We start from the raw sequence: 16,197 nt of genomic DNA on the forward strand, positions 1-16,197 counted from the left end.
TTACTGAGAAAAGTCTTAGGCAGTTTTTTACTGAAGTGAAACCAATAAAAATGGGTAATTCGGACACATAAGAGAAAAAAATATAATGCTGGATACTGAAAAATGTGAGCTCAATTTCTATTCAAATTTATAATTTATTATTTTCCTTCTAACAATCTTATAGGGAATAATAATATGTTCTACTTCAACTCAGAAATAAAATATAATAAATCATATTGATTGGTGATACTAAATGTTACCACAATTAAATCCTTACACATCTTGATTAAAAAATAAACCTTTGCTTTGAAGTTCAAAATTTAAAACTACACTTCTGCTATAATCTTAATAATACTTATTTTCATTAATCCAGCTATATATAACTAATTTTTTGATTAATTTTTTTACAGGATCATTACTTTACAATAATGTGATGGTTTTTGCCATATATCAACATGAACAGGCATTAGAGACACACATGTTCCCTCCCTCTTGAATCCCTCCTTCTACTTTCCTCCCCATCCCACCCCTCTAGGCTGTTGCAGAGCACCGGCTTTGGGTTCTCTGCATCATACACTGAACTCCCACTGGCTATTTATTTTACATACGGTTAGGTATATGTTTCAATGCTATTCTCTCAAATCATCCCACTCTCCCCTTCTCCCACTTTGTCCAAAAGTCTGTTCTTTATGTCTGTGTGTCCTTTGCTGCCCTGCATGTAGGATCATCATTACTATCTTTCTAGATTTCATATATATGAGGACATAACTAATTTTTAAAAGATCATCCAATAATTTTATGTGCATTACAATTTGTAATGTGTGAAGAAAATTATACTGCATGTGAGTGACTACAGATTATTTTATATGGTAACAAAATTTAGGGAGGAAATTCTCTGGCAAAATCTGATTCACTTACTATATGACACTATACAAGTAACAACCTTAGGACTTCAGTTTCCTCTCTCAAGTATGAATAGTAACAAAAATGTTTATCATATCAGGCTATTAGAAGAATGAGTTCATACAGGGAAAGCCCGATCAGTCCTCTTAGTAACTTACACATTAAAGTAAAAGTGTTGGTTGTTCAGTTGTGTCCAACTCTTTATGACCCAAAGGACTGTAGCCCACCAGGCTGCTCTGACCATGGGATTCTCCAGGCAAGAATACTGGAGTGGGTTGCCATTTCCTTCTCCAGGGGATCTTCCCCATCCACGGGTCAAACCCTGGTCTCCCGCATTGCAGGCAGATTCTTTACTGACTGAGCCACCAGGGAAGTCCCTTGTACATTAACTGCTCAATAAATATTAACATTATAATATCGCTACTATTCAAAGATTTGCAAAGTTTTTGATGCTATTCCAATTATAAAAAAATTTACTGATTACTTAGGATCATGTGGTGCTGGAGAAGACTCTTGAGAGTCCCTTGGACTGCAAGGAAATGAAACCAGTCCATCCTAAAGGAAATCAGTCCTGAATATTCATTGGAAGGACTGAAGCTGAAGCTGAAACTCCAATCCTTTGGCCACGTGATGTGAAGAAATGACTCATTTGAAAAGACCCTGATGCTGGGAAAGATTGAAGGCGGGAAGAGAAGGAAATGACAGAGGATGAGGTGGGTTGGATGGCATCACCGACTCAATGGACATGAATTTGAGTTAACTCTGGGAGTTGATGATGGACAGGAAAGCCTGGCATGCTGCAGTCCATGGGGTCGCAAAGAGTCAGACATTACTGAGCGACTGAACTGAATAGGATCATGGAGCCAAGTGTTTAGCTAGTCATCTTCAACTCTATTACAGAAAACCATTTCTTAATCATCTCACATTAACACACCATGGGATAATTTTCCCAATACTAACCTCGACCGGGGATTCACAGATTGATTTAACAATCTATATTTTGTTTATTATGTGCCAGACTCATTCCAAGTACTTTGTATTTCACTGAACATTCATAACACTTTAACAGAGAAGAAAACTGAAGCACAGGGAGATAAACAACATGCCCAAAGACAAACTAGTAGAGTCAGTATTTAAACCCACATGGTCTGGATCCAGAGCCCATGCTCTTAATAACTACTAGGCTATGCAGCTTCTACATGTATCTTCAAACAAGCAAAATTTGACTTATATCCAGACCTCAGTTCTCATTTGTACATTTGTCTCACTCTTCAGATTTTATTCCATACTGTTAACACAGTCTTACTTGGGTTCAAGAGCTGACTTTCTTTCTGTCAAAGTCCCACTCCCTGCAGAGGAGACAAAATCATCTTCATAGGAAACGCTGCTTAAAGGGCTTGTGATGGCATTCAAAGGCCGTGATGCTGATGTTCCTCTTTCCAACCTGTCTTCAAATTCTGTCAAAAGTAGTAATTGAAATGTGTTTTAAAATAAAAATTTTAAAAACTACAAGCAAAGCATTCCACAACCTGGGGATTAACAACATGGATTTAGGAATATTTTAGTTTTCTTTTATTAGCTCTTCTTTTCAAGTTATCTTTATATCTGATAATACATTTTTAACTTTTTATTTGGGAAATTTTCAAACATATATGACAGTAGAGAGTCATATAATGAAACTAATGCATCCATTATTCAGCTTTAACAAATAACAACACAAACTTCATATTCCCTCCATCTGTAATTCTCCTCAAATATTACTTTGAAACAAATCCCAGATAACATCTCAACTCTAAATATTTCAGTATAACTATAATATCTTAATGAAAATCTAATAGAAGGATTTAAAAACAAATCCAACCTTCTTGTGGAAAAAAAATTGAGGGGGTTGATTTACAAGCACTTTGCTTTAATCAAAAGAACTTTAATATTCAAAGAACTTGAAAATGACCACTTATAGAAATAAGTGTTAAACAAAAGAGATAAACAGGCACATATAGGTCTGCACAAGATCAAATGAAATAGCTAACTATGAATTCTAGGCAAATGTAATGGGAAACCCAATTAAGCATAAGATGAAAAGATGAAATCAATTCATCTGTCAGATAAATCTTTCACTATGTAGAATGGAAATGAAAAAAAAAAAAAAAACCCCAGAGTATCCATAGCCTATTTCAGGCTCAGCCTCACTCACTCTCCAACCTGGGAATTCTAAGGTGATATTAGCATAAGATGGGTAGAATCCACCTATGGTAGGAAGGACAAAGAAAGGAACTTGAAGGAATTGAGTCTGCCACACAAAAGGAAATGCTGCATTGCAGGATCTCAGGGATCACAAGGGTACCTTAAAAGTTATTATTTTAGGACCCAAATATACAGCTACATTACTGTTCAAAGTCTGTTTTTAGCATTCGTTTAGACAAACAATAACAAATTTGCTTCCATATTAGAAATGTTACTACAGCTGCCCCTCTCAATTCTTGACCATTATATTCCCAAAGGTCTGTTTGTTATGAGTCACACACAAATCACCATTTTAAGAAATACATATATTTTCTATCTAAATATGTAACTCTGGCCAGAGTAACCCGAGTATACACTTGATAATATACCAATCTTGAACATCATCTAAGAACTTCTCTAAATCAGACCAAAATTTCCATAACCATCAATCAACTACTGTTTTAATCACAACAGCTAAAAAATAAAATTTTAAAGATTAAATTACAATACTCTAGTTGAAGCTTGCAGATAATTGAGATTAATTTAGATAATAATATATCTCTACTACCCTTATAATGAATGATGAAAATCTGTAGTTAAGTATTATCTTGTACAGGATTGCAAAATAATTTATCCTAAGATAACATACTAGAGAAGGAAATGGCAACCCACTCCAGTACTCTTGCCTGGAAAATCCCAAGGACGGAAAAGCCTGGTAGGCTGCAGTCCATGGGGTCGCTAAGAGTTGGATATGACCTCACTTTCACTTTTCACTTTCATGCATTGGAGGAAATGGCATCCCACTCCAGTGTTCTTGCCCGGAGAATCCCAGAGATGGGGGAGCCCGGTGGGCTGCCATCTATGAGGTCACACAGAGTCAGACACGACTGAAGCGACTTAGCAGCAGTAGCAGCAGCAAGATAACATACAAATATTACAAGGGTTACTATTTTTCTCACCTTTTCCGTATAACTTATATGATTTTGTAAAAATATTAATGACACTATGTGGACTTCCCTTTGCCAATTCTTCCCATGGTCCTTTGGTTTGTGTACCACCTATAGGCCCAAAGAGTGGTAAGAATTTTTCAGCTTCCTTCTGAAACTCTTTGATGGGTTCATAAGCATTTCTTTCTCCAGCACAAAATTCCTTTTCTTTCAAGATCTCTGTTAACTTCAAAGGGGACTGTTCATCTCGATGTCCTTCTTCTTCAGAGAGACTGCCCTCACTAAGAAGAGGCCCTTCACTGACGGAATCTATGCTGGAACCAAGAGACATCTTGGCTTTGTCTTGAGAACAAACTTGCATATCAGAGCCAGAAGAGTCGGTCTGCCTCTTACACAACTGCGCTAGCAGCCCTTCTGGTTTGGGTCCAGGAGATCTCATTCTGAGGTTTGATATGGCACTATGAGGTCTTATCATTTCAGGAAGCTTTTTAAATTCACTGAGGTTGCCTACACCAGGAAGATCATCATCAAAAGTTGCATGAGATACACAGGTTCCCAGCATCTTTTGAATTCGAGCAGAGAAAACATCTTCTGCATCCTCTTTCACAGGTGGACTTATAGCCTTGGTCCAATGTCCATCTTCTTGTGGTGTTCGCTGCACATCACACTCAGTGTTCCATACTGACCCATAGTTAATGTTAGCCCCAGCTAATTTTCTGGCTTCACTTTCAATCCTGCTGGATAAAGAAGCAGCTGTTGCTTTCAAGGCTTCAATACGATCCAGTTTACTTTTATATTGGCTAGCACTAGATTTTAACAAGGCATCTGGATGAGCAGTTGGTGAGGTCAGATATGGTTGAGGTGTAAAAGTTAACGGCCCCGAAGCCATATTATGATTCTTCCTCGTTGGTAAAATGGATTCTAAATCCTTATGCAAAATTCCTACATGCTCTAGATTCAAGAGATGGGAAAGTAAATTTCCAGCTGTCCCAACAAGAGGCTGTGGTTGAGGATGGTGGAGTCGTGGACTTAGTCTGTCAGGCTGCATCCATGAAGGATCCATCAAGTCCTTTCTGGAAATGAAAGTTACAATATGTTACCACAGGACCTCATAACTAAACCATCCTTTTCTTTTTTAAAGTTTTGCATTTGCTGATTATAAGACTAATGCATAGCCACTGCAAAAAAAAAAAAAAAAAAGATGAGGACAACAACAGCAAAGGATGAAAAGAATAAAGATCACTGATAGCTAACCAATGAGAGGAAGGCTATCACTAGTTCATTTAGAATTATATCTTTCCAAACCCTTTTCTACATGTATGTTGTGTTTGGTGGTGTTACTTTCACAAAAATGAGATTTTATCATACATATTGTTTTGCAAACAGCTTTCTTCACTATGACGTTTTTTTTTAAACTAAGTCATATTTTTAAAACAATTAAAGAGAAGGCCTTATAACCCTTAAAACTCTATGGACAAAATTTTTCACAACATTGGCTCTATCTTTCCCTTTAAAAATAATGTTTCATAAAAGAGAAACGCTTAAGATTATAGGCATAATATTACTCTAATCAACATATATTTAGTAAGCATCCAACAGTTAGGTTTTAACATTGTGCATTCTAAAGAAATGAGATGAATACAAACTAGTTCTCAGAAATAACTGATAGCCCATCCACAGAGGCTAGAAACAGAACAAAGATGTCCTAGATGACATTATATAATTCACTTATGTTTCCAGACTATGGATACCTCCCTGTATATTAAGGAATACCATACACAAAGATTAAAGGCTGGTGTTAACTATTAAGAAGATCTTTAGGGGAGAAAAAAAAAAATGAGGTTTCATCCTTGGCCTTATCCATTATTTTTGGATGATGACATGAAGGTGTGCTTATCAAATCTGTAGATGACAGAAAGCTAGGAGGCATGGTTAACCCAACATATAATCAAATTATGATTCAAAGGTATTTAGACAGGCTGCAACCTCAGACCAATCAAATATGAATAAATATGAAGTCCTACCAATTAAGTTAAAAAAAAACCATCTGGAAGAGAGTAACCAGGGAAAGGAAATGAAAAGCATGTCATGCACAGTTTGGTTGAAGGTTATGTTGTAGCAGTCTTTCATATTAAAGGACTGCTATGAAAGTGAAGTAAAGGAAGACTAGTGAATGGATTCTATGCCACAGAATATAGACTATTACAAATGCAAGGTGTGAAGTTATTAGTGCCCAAACTAAACTAGTAATGGTAGTAATGGAAATACTAAAAGCAAGTTACAAATAAAAAGGTACTGCTGAATATAAAGGATCTTTATATTCAAGTGTTTAGAATGCTAATTTTAACGGTAGAAGAACAGCCGTACACAAAAATGGAAATAAACTTGATCCAATTAAGACCTAATCCTTCAGTTTCAAAAGAATTAACAGGGATGACAGACTAATAAACAGCTAAACATGATGCCATTAAGTACTAATACGAAAATATATAAAGTTCAATGAAATTCCCTGGTGGCTCAGACGGTAGAGTCTGCCTGCAATGCGGAGACCAGGGTTCAATCCCTGGGTCAGGAAGATCCTCTGGAGAAGGATATGGTAATCCACTCCAGTATTCTTGCCTGGAAAATCCCATGGATGGAGAAGCCTGGCAGGCTACAGCCCACAGGGTCACAGAGTTGGACATGACTGAGCAACTTCACTTATAATAAAAGTTCAATAGGGTATGCTTTCCTGGTGGCTCAGCTGGTAAAGAATCTGCCTGCCATGTTGGAGATCTGGGTTCCATCCCTGGGTTGGGAAGATCCCCTGGAGAAGGGAACAGCTACCCACTCCAGTATTCTGGCCTGGAGAATTCCACGGACTGTATAGTCCATGGGGTCACAAGAGTCAGATATAACTGAGCAACTTTCACTTTCAATGCAGAATGGTGGAACAAGAAGGGAAAGGAAAAGAAATGCTGTGCTTTTAAGCAAAAAGAAACCAAGAGACTCAATGCACCTGAGTCTGAGCAAACTCCAGGAGATAGTGAAAGACAGGGAAGCCTGGCATGCTATAGTCCACAGGGTCACAAAGAGTTGGACACAACGTAGCAACTGAATAACAACAACTGAGAGAACTCAAAGAATTTACAAGGGTTAAATGCAAAGTACTTAGATCAGTGTCCGAAATGTAACAAACAATAAATGTTAGCTATTTTTATCAAAATTATTATTCTCTTGGTGGAGGGTGGTCATGGGGGTCAGCAAGGGGTGAGAGGGTCATATGTACATTAACCCCAAACCAGTGACTTGATTTTTATTTGTGCATTCCCAAAAAAGAATTTTAAAATCTTTCTCTTCCAAAAATGATTATTTCAAAGCATAATTTATAATCATGTAGTCTGAAGATCACCTTAACTTTCATGGACAAATAGGTTTGTTTGTTTACTTTACTGCAAACAATACAGCCCAAGGGGGAAAAAAAAACTTTTTTCTTAATTTAAGGTAAAATAGCCCTCAGTCACCAATCTGAATTCAAATCAAATCCCCTCTTAGTCCTTGTTCATTTGTTCATATGTGTATCCAAATACAGCTTTTGAGAGGTAAGATATGTTGATGCAGGAGTTATATGAAGAAATTTTGAATAATAATAAATAAAGAAACACCTTTTCAAAAATATTTAACACAAATACTTAAAAATATTAATTCCACTGTGATTCACTTATCCAACAAACTTTTTTTCATGTGTTGAGGTCAGAGAAAGCAAGAGTACTTCCAACTGAAGGTGATCCCCAAGAGGAACTGCTATTTACACCAAATATTAAAGAACAGGGAAGAAATTAAACAGCAAAATAGGGCATGCACCATGTACAGATGTATAACCATGCTTAAGTGTCCATCAGAAGATATTAACCAATTTCTAGATAAACCTTTTGTTCTCACAGAAGGTCAATGAACAAAATTCACTGGGCATAAACCACTATAGTAAATATCACAGAAAGAAAGAATCTTAAGCATCTGTCATTCTCCCCTTTATACCTGGCAAGAGGCTGTGGAGGTTCTGACAGAGACATGTCACTACTGGAAGATGCGCTTGGGGGACGTTCTTGCACTTTGTTCTCTTTGTCAGATTCTCCAGATGGCTGATACCCTGGTCTGGTCTGTAAAAAAAGAGTATTTTTATCTGACTCCCATCATAAAGACACATTTATACATAAGACAAATATTAAGTCACTTCAACTTTACAAAGATCATGAAATGCAGGAGCTGTTTTCCTCTCAAATAAAACCAATTTAAATTAGTTTGTCTTAAAACCAACCATTACGGTTAACAGCAAAAATTACACCTGAAATCCAACAAGGGCACCTACAATTAATTTACTGTGTACTTTGGAGGAAATAATACTCTTTCTAATTCTCTTTTTCACCTAATCAGTGGAAATGCTAGCAGTACTTCCCCTTCTCAAAGTTGTGTTTACTGAAACTTAAGCCTGTAAAGCTTTTAAAATGGTAAGTGGCACACGGCATAGACTCAGATGTTATTTTTATTATCCTTAAAAACAAAATCAATACTCATAAAATTAGCATACTATAAGAGAATATTCTCTCATTTCAGCACAGATAACAAAACTAGGTTTTTCATTATTAACACAGTCTAACTTTGCTCAGTAATACAACAAAAACTAGGCAAGAATATAACTAACCAGAAATGAGACAAATCAACAATCACTCTAGGAAACTAACTGAGCACTTATTTTCAATTGTATTTATCAAATTACTCTGCATATAGAATAAACTTCATGAAAGGCCATCATTATTATAAATACTGTCTGAACATATGTCTGAATATTAGGAATGGTGAGTAATTTTTAAATATTACAGCAAGCAAGTTTTTCCTAACCATGAATTACCTCCCTTTCTAATTTTGTCAGTACCATTACCTGTGTTTCCTGCATAATATGTTGATGAGTTGGCTCTTCAAGCAATGACTTTTCTAGAAGCAATTTGGAGTAAGTTTCTTGCAGTCGCCTAGTTGCTGATGGCTCAGAAGGAGGCACATTTTTCACTTTAGTAAAGGCTTCTTTCTGTTTCCGGTAGAGCTCCTGTAATCGTTTGTTCTTCTGCTCAGTGGCCTCCTTTTGGGCCTTCTTCTCCTCATTCTGTTTCCTCTTCCTTTCTTCCTGCTGTCTAACAATGTACTGTCGTACCTCATCTGTATCATAGTGACGCTTTTTAGAAATAACAGGGGGATCTTCATTAGCTGTTATTTTGTCAGGTTTTCTTTTTATTGGGCTATGACTTCTAGGAGCTTGTATGGATGCTGATGACTTCTGATTCTGTAACTCTCCTGTCTCTTGTCTTGCAGTCTGAGCTGCTGAATCCAACTGGAGGTCATCAAGAATTCCACGAATTTCAACAGGTAAAAAGTCCTTATTTAAGGCAGCATTTTCCTCCTGTTTATTATCTGGAAGAGATGGAACTAATTTCTTTACATTATTTTCTGACCGAGCTCTACTTCTTGAACGTTCTGAGTTTCGTGGACGATGTCTATGTGAAACATCCAATCTAGGATCCGACTCTGCTCTTCCAATATGGCCCCCTGCAAAGTATGAAAATTCTATATTCATTTCTAAGATTTACTGCATTAAGGAGAAAATTAGGAAATTTCACTTTAACTCAAATATCTTAAAAAGTCTTATAAAGAACATAAGAAAAGAAAAACAGAGAATTCTGATACTCCATAGAAACGGTACTTCCTCAGCATTTTTTTAGTGCATCTTTTAATATTTCTGAAATAAGGACTATCTTGTTATTTATGTGAATATCTAACCATTAATAATTATCAATATCAACTATTAATAGAGAGATACTAGTTCTCTCCCATATGCATATTTAATGTTACTATTTATCTCTCTCCCCAAACCCTCAATCAGTTGTTAAAAAACTGATGTTAGGCTGCCACAACTCTCCAATGAATAACAGGAAAAAATTCAATATATAGAAAAACAATCATTTTATCAACTAAATGTTTGCTGATGTGGCTTAGTCTTAGACTGACAATGGTATGAGTTTATTTATAAGTCAGATAAAAAGAACAAATACAAAATATGTATTAACTTCTATCAAATAGCATTTCTTACTGAATCCATTTCAGAAGCTCAAATTGAGGCAATTTTTTTCAACTGAAAAGGAAAACTGGCTTGTAGGTATTTATATTTCATTTTCTAAAATTAGTGTTCATGAAAAAGTAACTAGTTATTTCAAATGGCACTCATGACATTTTAAAAGGAGAATGGACTTGAGTGTCAAACTAAAGAGTGCTGGATCTAGATCAAATTTTGTCACCCACTGACTGTATATCCTTGAGAAAACTCACTTCTCTCTCAGGGCCTGTTTCCTAATCTGTCAAACAAACAAACAAATCCAACCTTGTGCTTGTATCTACTTCTGCTTGTATCTATGGAGATAAGACACATTGGACTTAATCCTCTAAAGGTCCCTAATAGTCTAATAGGATTTGATTATATGATGCCTTGCTATTTATTCATAATGACAGATAAATATAATTACTATAACACAAACAAAATTCTTAATAAGGATCAACGTAACATCTATATATGGAAATTACCCATAGCCAAGCCCAACAGAACATTTCTTCTTTTTTAAGCTACATTCACAATTAAAAAGCAAAATTTTAAAGAGTATTCTTAAAAGAATATTTTCATCTCTCAAAGTACTTACACAAGCAACTTTTAATCACTTTGCTCAACAATTTAAATGATTAAGTAGTTTAACTAATGTAACTGCTCACCAGATTTAGTAGTTCTTTCTCTTCCACTTCTGTCACTTGATGCTGCTCTTCGCTCTTTTTGCTCTATTCTAGGTGCAGGACCAAGAATTTTCTTTACTAATTTTTGTCCATCTCGCCAAGAAGATGTACTAATCAGATGACTGCTACCTAAAAAAGAAAAGATATATATATATATATAAAACTTAAATTTTAGCTGTAAGAAGCACTTCTTACTTAACCATACAAGTACTTGTAATTAATCTTTTGCTTATCTTATGTCAAAGTCAAAATATTTACAACCTAATTTTATTTTTAAACTCAAGTCCCCCCAAATCAATTAATGGAGTCTGTTTAAATTTTTATTTACCCACACACCTCAAATACTAAGTGTAAAATGCTTTGAAAGTTAAGTACCAAATATTAATGAATTATGAAACTTTAAGAACCAGGGCACCAAATTCAACAATTTTGGCACAGAATAAAAATATGTCTTAACTGTAAGTGTTTGGTTTTACCAAAATTAGCACAGTACCTGACACAGTAAAATGTATGTCTGCTGAATGAGCAAATGACTTAAGCGAAGCATAGAAAAAAACCTTAAGGAAACATGTAACAAAGAGTTAACAGTGACCACCTTTGAAGGGGATGGTTATTACAGAGAATTTAACATTGTATTTTATAGACATATAACACATTGCTACACATTACTTTTTAATGCATAAAACAATGACACTCAAAAAGCAAATATCATCAATGCTTTAAACTGCCATTATAGAAGTTCATAAAAATAAAAGTATATTCCAATAAATACAGCTGTTTACCAAGAGAAAAAATTTTCATTTATTAGCTTGAGACGGTAAAAAAAATTAAAATTAGACCATTATTTCAAAACAGACAGTGACTTAAAAAACAAAAAATACCATGAAAGACCATTTATAAAATAGAAACCATTTTAAAAAATCTGAAATAAATATGCAAAAGTATTTAAATACAAAGCAATATAAAAATGTAATAGAAATGAAAATAATGAAGTAATACTTTAAATCTAATTAAATTAGAAAAAATACTTTTACATTCTAGCCAAAGCTGGTAAAATTATAGTAAAAATCATTTTTACTATGCTTGTTGAAATATCAATGGATATAGTTTCCTTTTAAAAAATAGTATTACATGTCAAAGGGGTCATTTCCCTTGATCAAATAATCGAAGTAACAGAAATGTATCCAACAGAAAGAAAAAAAATAAATGACAATGTTCACTGTATTATCTTTATAATATCAGAAGTAACCTAAATATTGAATAGTAGATAAACTATGTTTCTATTAGGAGTACTGTGTGGCCATTTCCAATTACAATTTCTATAAGAAATAGCAGAAATATTCTTGTCCTAAGATGCTAAGAGAAAAAGATAAAATCTTATAATACAATGACTACAGTAATCTACTACTGATTTTAAAATTAAGAAAATACACAAAACTACTAGTCCTTTGTTTAAGTAAGAGCAGTGGTTTTTATCTGTTTTTTTTCTATTTTCCAAGCTTTCTGTGATACTACTTTGCATCTATAATTTTTAAAAATATTTAGAGTACCATTTAAAAGTTTAAATGAAAGTAGTTTTAATGAAAACGTCTATCATTAAAAAACATGAATTATAAATGTGTACTATTTACTTTAGAAAAGCTTTTGCACCTTGCTATTAACCTTAAAATGTTTATCTAAAATATTTAAACGGTTTTAAGTCTACTGTTCAATCTATTTATAAGATACTTCATGTGCTTAAGCAAAATGGGAGAACAGGTTTCTCTTCAATTTCAGCTTAATTTTCTGAATCAAGAGCAAGCAATCATGAATATGCTGGGTGGTTATTAATGTTGGCTTCCAAATATGCTGGGTGGTTATTTCTAAATTCTGGCTTTCTGGAATAGTCCCATGCGGTCATTGGTAGAAAAAGAACTTTTACTATAGATAAACTCTTAAAATAGCTTTAACTCAATAAAATGACTCTCTGTAGCAGTCACTGCCACAGTATACACATGGCAGAATTAGCCCACCACAAAACTGGATAAATACAATCCAAGATCAGTATTTACAAGTTATAGTGGTCCCAGTGCTTCCTTTCAAACTATGCCCCTCACAACAATATCACATGAAAAACACTCTTACATTTTTTTAATGTAAGATTTAGTTTACACCCAGGTAATTCCTGTTCCTATAAAATTTTATTTTTTTATTGGTATATAGCCAGGGTCCTTCTTGTATGGCATCTACAATTAACAATGGATGTCACAAAGTAAGTTATTTGGCATGTTTTTGATTAGTCTATGATCAGAAAAACAAGATCATGGCATCCAGTCCCATTACTTCATGGCAAATAGATGGGGAAACAATGGAACTAGTGGCAGACTTTATTTTTTTGGGCTCAAAAATCACTGCAGATGGTGACTGCAGCCATGAAATAAAAGACGCTTACTCCTTGGAAGGAAAGTTATGACCAACCTAGACAGCATATTAAAAAGCAGAGACATTACTTTACCAAAAAAGGTCCATCTAGTCAAGGCTATGGTTTTTCCAGTAGTCATGTATGGATGTGAGAGTTGGACCATAAAGAAAGCTGAGCGCCGAAAAATTGATGTTTCTGAACTGTGGTGTTGGAGAAGACTCTTTAGAGTCCCTTGGACTGCAAGGAGATCCAACAAGTCCATCCTAAAGAAAACCAGCCCTGAATATTCATTGGAAGGACTGATGTTGAAGCTGAAACTCCAATCCTTTGGCCACCTGATGTGAAGAGGTGACTCATTTGAAAAGATCCTGATGCTGGGAAAGATTGAGGGCAAGAGGAGAAGGGGTCAACAGAGGATGAGATGGTTGGATGGCATCACCCAATCAATGGACATGAGTTTGAGTTAACTCCAGGAGTTGGTGATGGACAGAGAGGCCTGGCATGCTTCAGTCCATGGGGTCACAAAGAGTCGGACATGACTGAGCAACTGAACTGAACTAATTAGTCTATGATCAGAAAAACAAGCACTTCGTCAGAAACCAGTGCCCCATCACTCTATTTTCATGTTTTTATAGGACTTTGTATGTTCCCTATTCAATTATTTGGGGGCTTCCCTGTGGTCTCAGACAGTGAAGAATCTGCCTCTAATGTGGGAGACTCAGGTTCAATCCCTGGGTCAGGAAGAACCCCCTGGAGAAGGGAATGGCAACCCACTCCAGTAATTCTTGCCTGAAGAATCCCATGGACAGAGGAGCCTGGTGGGCTACAGTCCATGGGCTGGCAAAGAGTCAGACACGACGGAGCGACTAACACTTTCACTTTCACTTTATTCAATATTCATTACACTTTATTATAATACATATCTACTTTTTTCCTGACAAGATTCTAAGTTCCAGGAGAGAAGGAGCTATGTGCATCTTGCTTACCACTATATTGCCTAAGCTTAGAATATCCCAGTGCCTTAAATAAAGCAAATATATTTGCATAATGAATGTGTGAATTGTCTCCAACTGAAAGTGACAAGTTTCCAACTTTCTCCACTCCCTTGACCCAAATTACTCAATGACTTAAATATGACACACTAAACAGCCATTTTCAATATAGCTAGAAATAATAATTAGTAGTAGAGAAATTACACCTAACAATTGAGTGTTTACAATGTGTCAGGTACTATACTGAGTACTTTTGGTATTAACTATTTTAGTTCTCACAACAACCTATGAGAAAAGTAACTAGTGGTTTCCCATATACAAACAGGGAAACCAAAGGACACCAAAATTAACTCAATTACCAAAGAAATAAAGTTAGACATGACAGAACCAGTGTATAAATTCAGGCAATATAGATTAAGCCTAAAATGTTAATCACTACAAAGCCAGGGAATTCTCTTTCCCCCCATCTTGATTTATTCTGAGTCTAGTCCATTACTACCACAGACTGCCAGATTTTTCTTGTGCAATATTTATTCACTCATTAGAATAAGTGAAGAAACTTAGCTACAGGCATAAGCCATCCCTCTGTATATAAAAGTTCACTATATAAAAATCATTACCTTTAATCTGGTTAATTTCTATTAAAAAATAATGACAGAAAAAATGGGGGGGCACTGTTCAGTATCATGGTGAACATATTTCATGAGTATATACATATATGAAGACTTTTCAGACTACATATTCTAAATATGTCAATTAACCTCAAGAAAACACACATAAAATGATATATAAAACATACTGAATTTTTTTATGTGTCAAATAATAAGAACATTTATTTCTGAATAGATGCCATTTCACTAATATGTAATTTTAAGATGGGCCTAATATTGAGAAAACCAACCTGTTTTGCATTCTGAACTTGATAACTGTGCTACCTTTTGGACTTTTCGTACTGGCTTGACCACTTTCTTCTCTTTACTTTTTTCAGCTGGTTTTTCTTTCATAGAGTTATCATCTGAAAAACAGAAACATTTATAGCAAATATTATAATAAGTGGTATTGACCCACTCATCCTCCCCCCAGTATGAGAAACCTATATAGAATACATGGTTCAGGAAGGGAGAGAGAAACTTTCACTATTTCTTTGACTCAAAAGCTGCAATATCAAGTCCTCTTACAGAAAGGTCTAGAGATCACAATTACTCTACTGTTAGGTCTCAATTCTTTGTGTGTGTGTGTGTGTGTTTTTCAGGAAACCCTTGAGACACTCACCTGGTTTTCACAAACTGAAAGAAGCTACAATAATGCTTTCCAAGCTAGATCACAGCATTTACAGAATCTCAGAAGTAAGCACTTTCACAGATTCCTATTTCATTTAAAAATTCCCACTTAACTGAAATATCATGAACTTCTAGAATAAAACTGTATAAAATACTTAATATTCCTAAATTAGGCCCTTTTATGGATGTGAGAGTTGGACTGTAAAGAAGGCTGAGCGCCGAAGAATTGATGCTTTTGAACTGTGGTGTTGGAGAAGACTCTTGAGCGTCCCTTGGACTGCAAGGAGATCCAACCAGTCCATTCTGAAGGAGATCAGCCCTGGGATTTCTTTGGAAGGAATGATGCTGAAGCTGAAACTCCAGTACTTTGGCCACCTCATGCGAAGAGATGACTCATTGGAAAAGACTCTGATGCTGGGAGGGATTGGGGGCAGGAGGAGAAGGGGACGACAGAGGATGAGATGGCTGAATGGCATCACTGACTCGATGGACGTTGAGTCTGAGTGAACTCCGGGAGTTGGTGATGGACAGGGAGGCCTGGCGTGCTGCGATTCATGGGGTCGCAAAGAGTCGGACGCGACTGATCTGATCTGATCTGATGATTAGGCTAGTGAAATATGTCAAAGTATTTCACATATAAACTACTGCTCACTAATTTTTAAATT

At 35.5% G+C, this 16,197-nt stretch overlaps 1 protein-coding gene across 4 annotated transcripts in view; it reads right to left on the reverse strand.

Annotated features, from left to right (window-relative positions):
* CEP350 (centrosomal protein 350) overlaps positions 1–16,197 on the reverse strand; it is a 159,682-nt gene that overhangs the window by 96,758 nt on the left and 46,727 nt on the right. For all 4 annotated transcript variants that reach the window (XM_006048586.3, XM_006048584.3, XM_006048585.3 and 1 more), the window contains 6 exons: positions 15,154–15,267; positions 10,842–10,988; positions 8,971–9,629; positions 8,070–8,191; positions 4,065–5,125; positions 2,189–2,339 (listed from right to left, as the gene is read on the reverse strand). In XM_006048586.3, coding sequence (XP_006048648.2) covers positions 2,189–2,339; positions 4,065–5,125; positions 8,070–8,191; positions 8,971–9,629; positions 10,842–10,988; positions 15,154–15,267 — 2,254 coding nt within the window. The remainder of the gene's footprint in view (positions 1–2,188; positions 2,340–4,064; positions 5,126–8,069; positions 8,192–8,970; positions 9,630–10,841; positions 10,989–15,153; positions 15,268–16,197) is intronic.

The sequence above is a fragment of the Bubalus bubalis genome, chromosome 5, assembly GCF_019923935.1.
Source record: "Bubalus bubalis isolate 160015118507 breed Murrah chromosome 5, NDDB_SH_1, whole genome shotgun sequence".
In the NCBI taxonomy this organism is placed as follows: domain Eukaryota; kingdom Metazoa; phylum Chordata; class Mammalia; order Artiodactyla; family Bovidae; genus Bubalus; species Bubalus bubalis.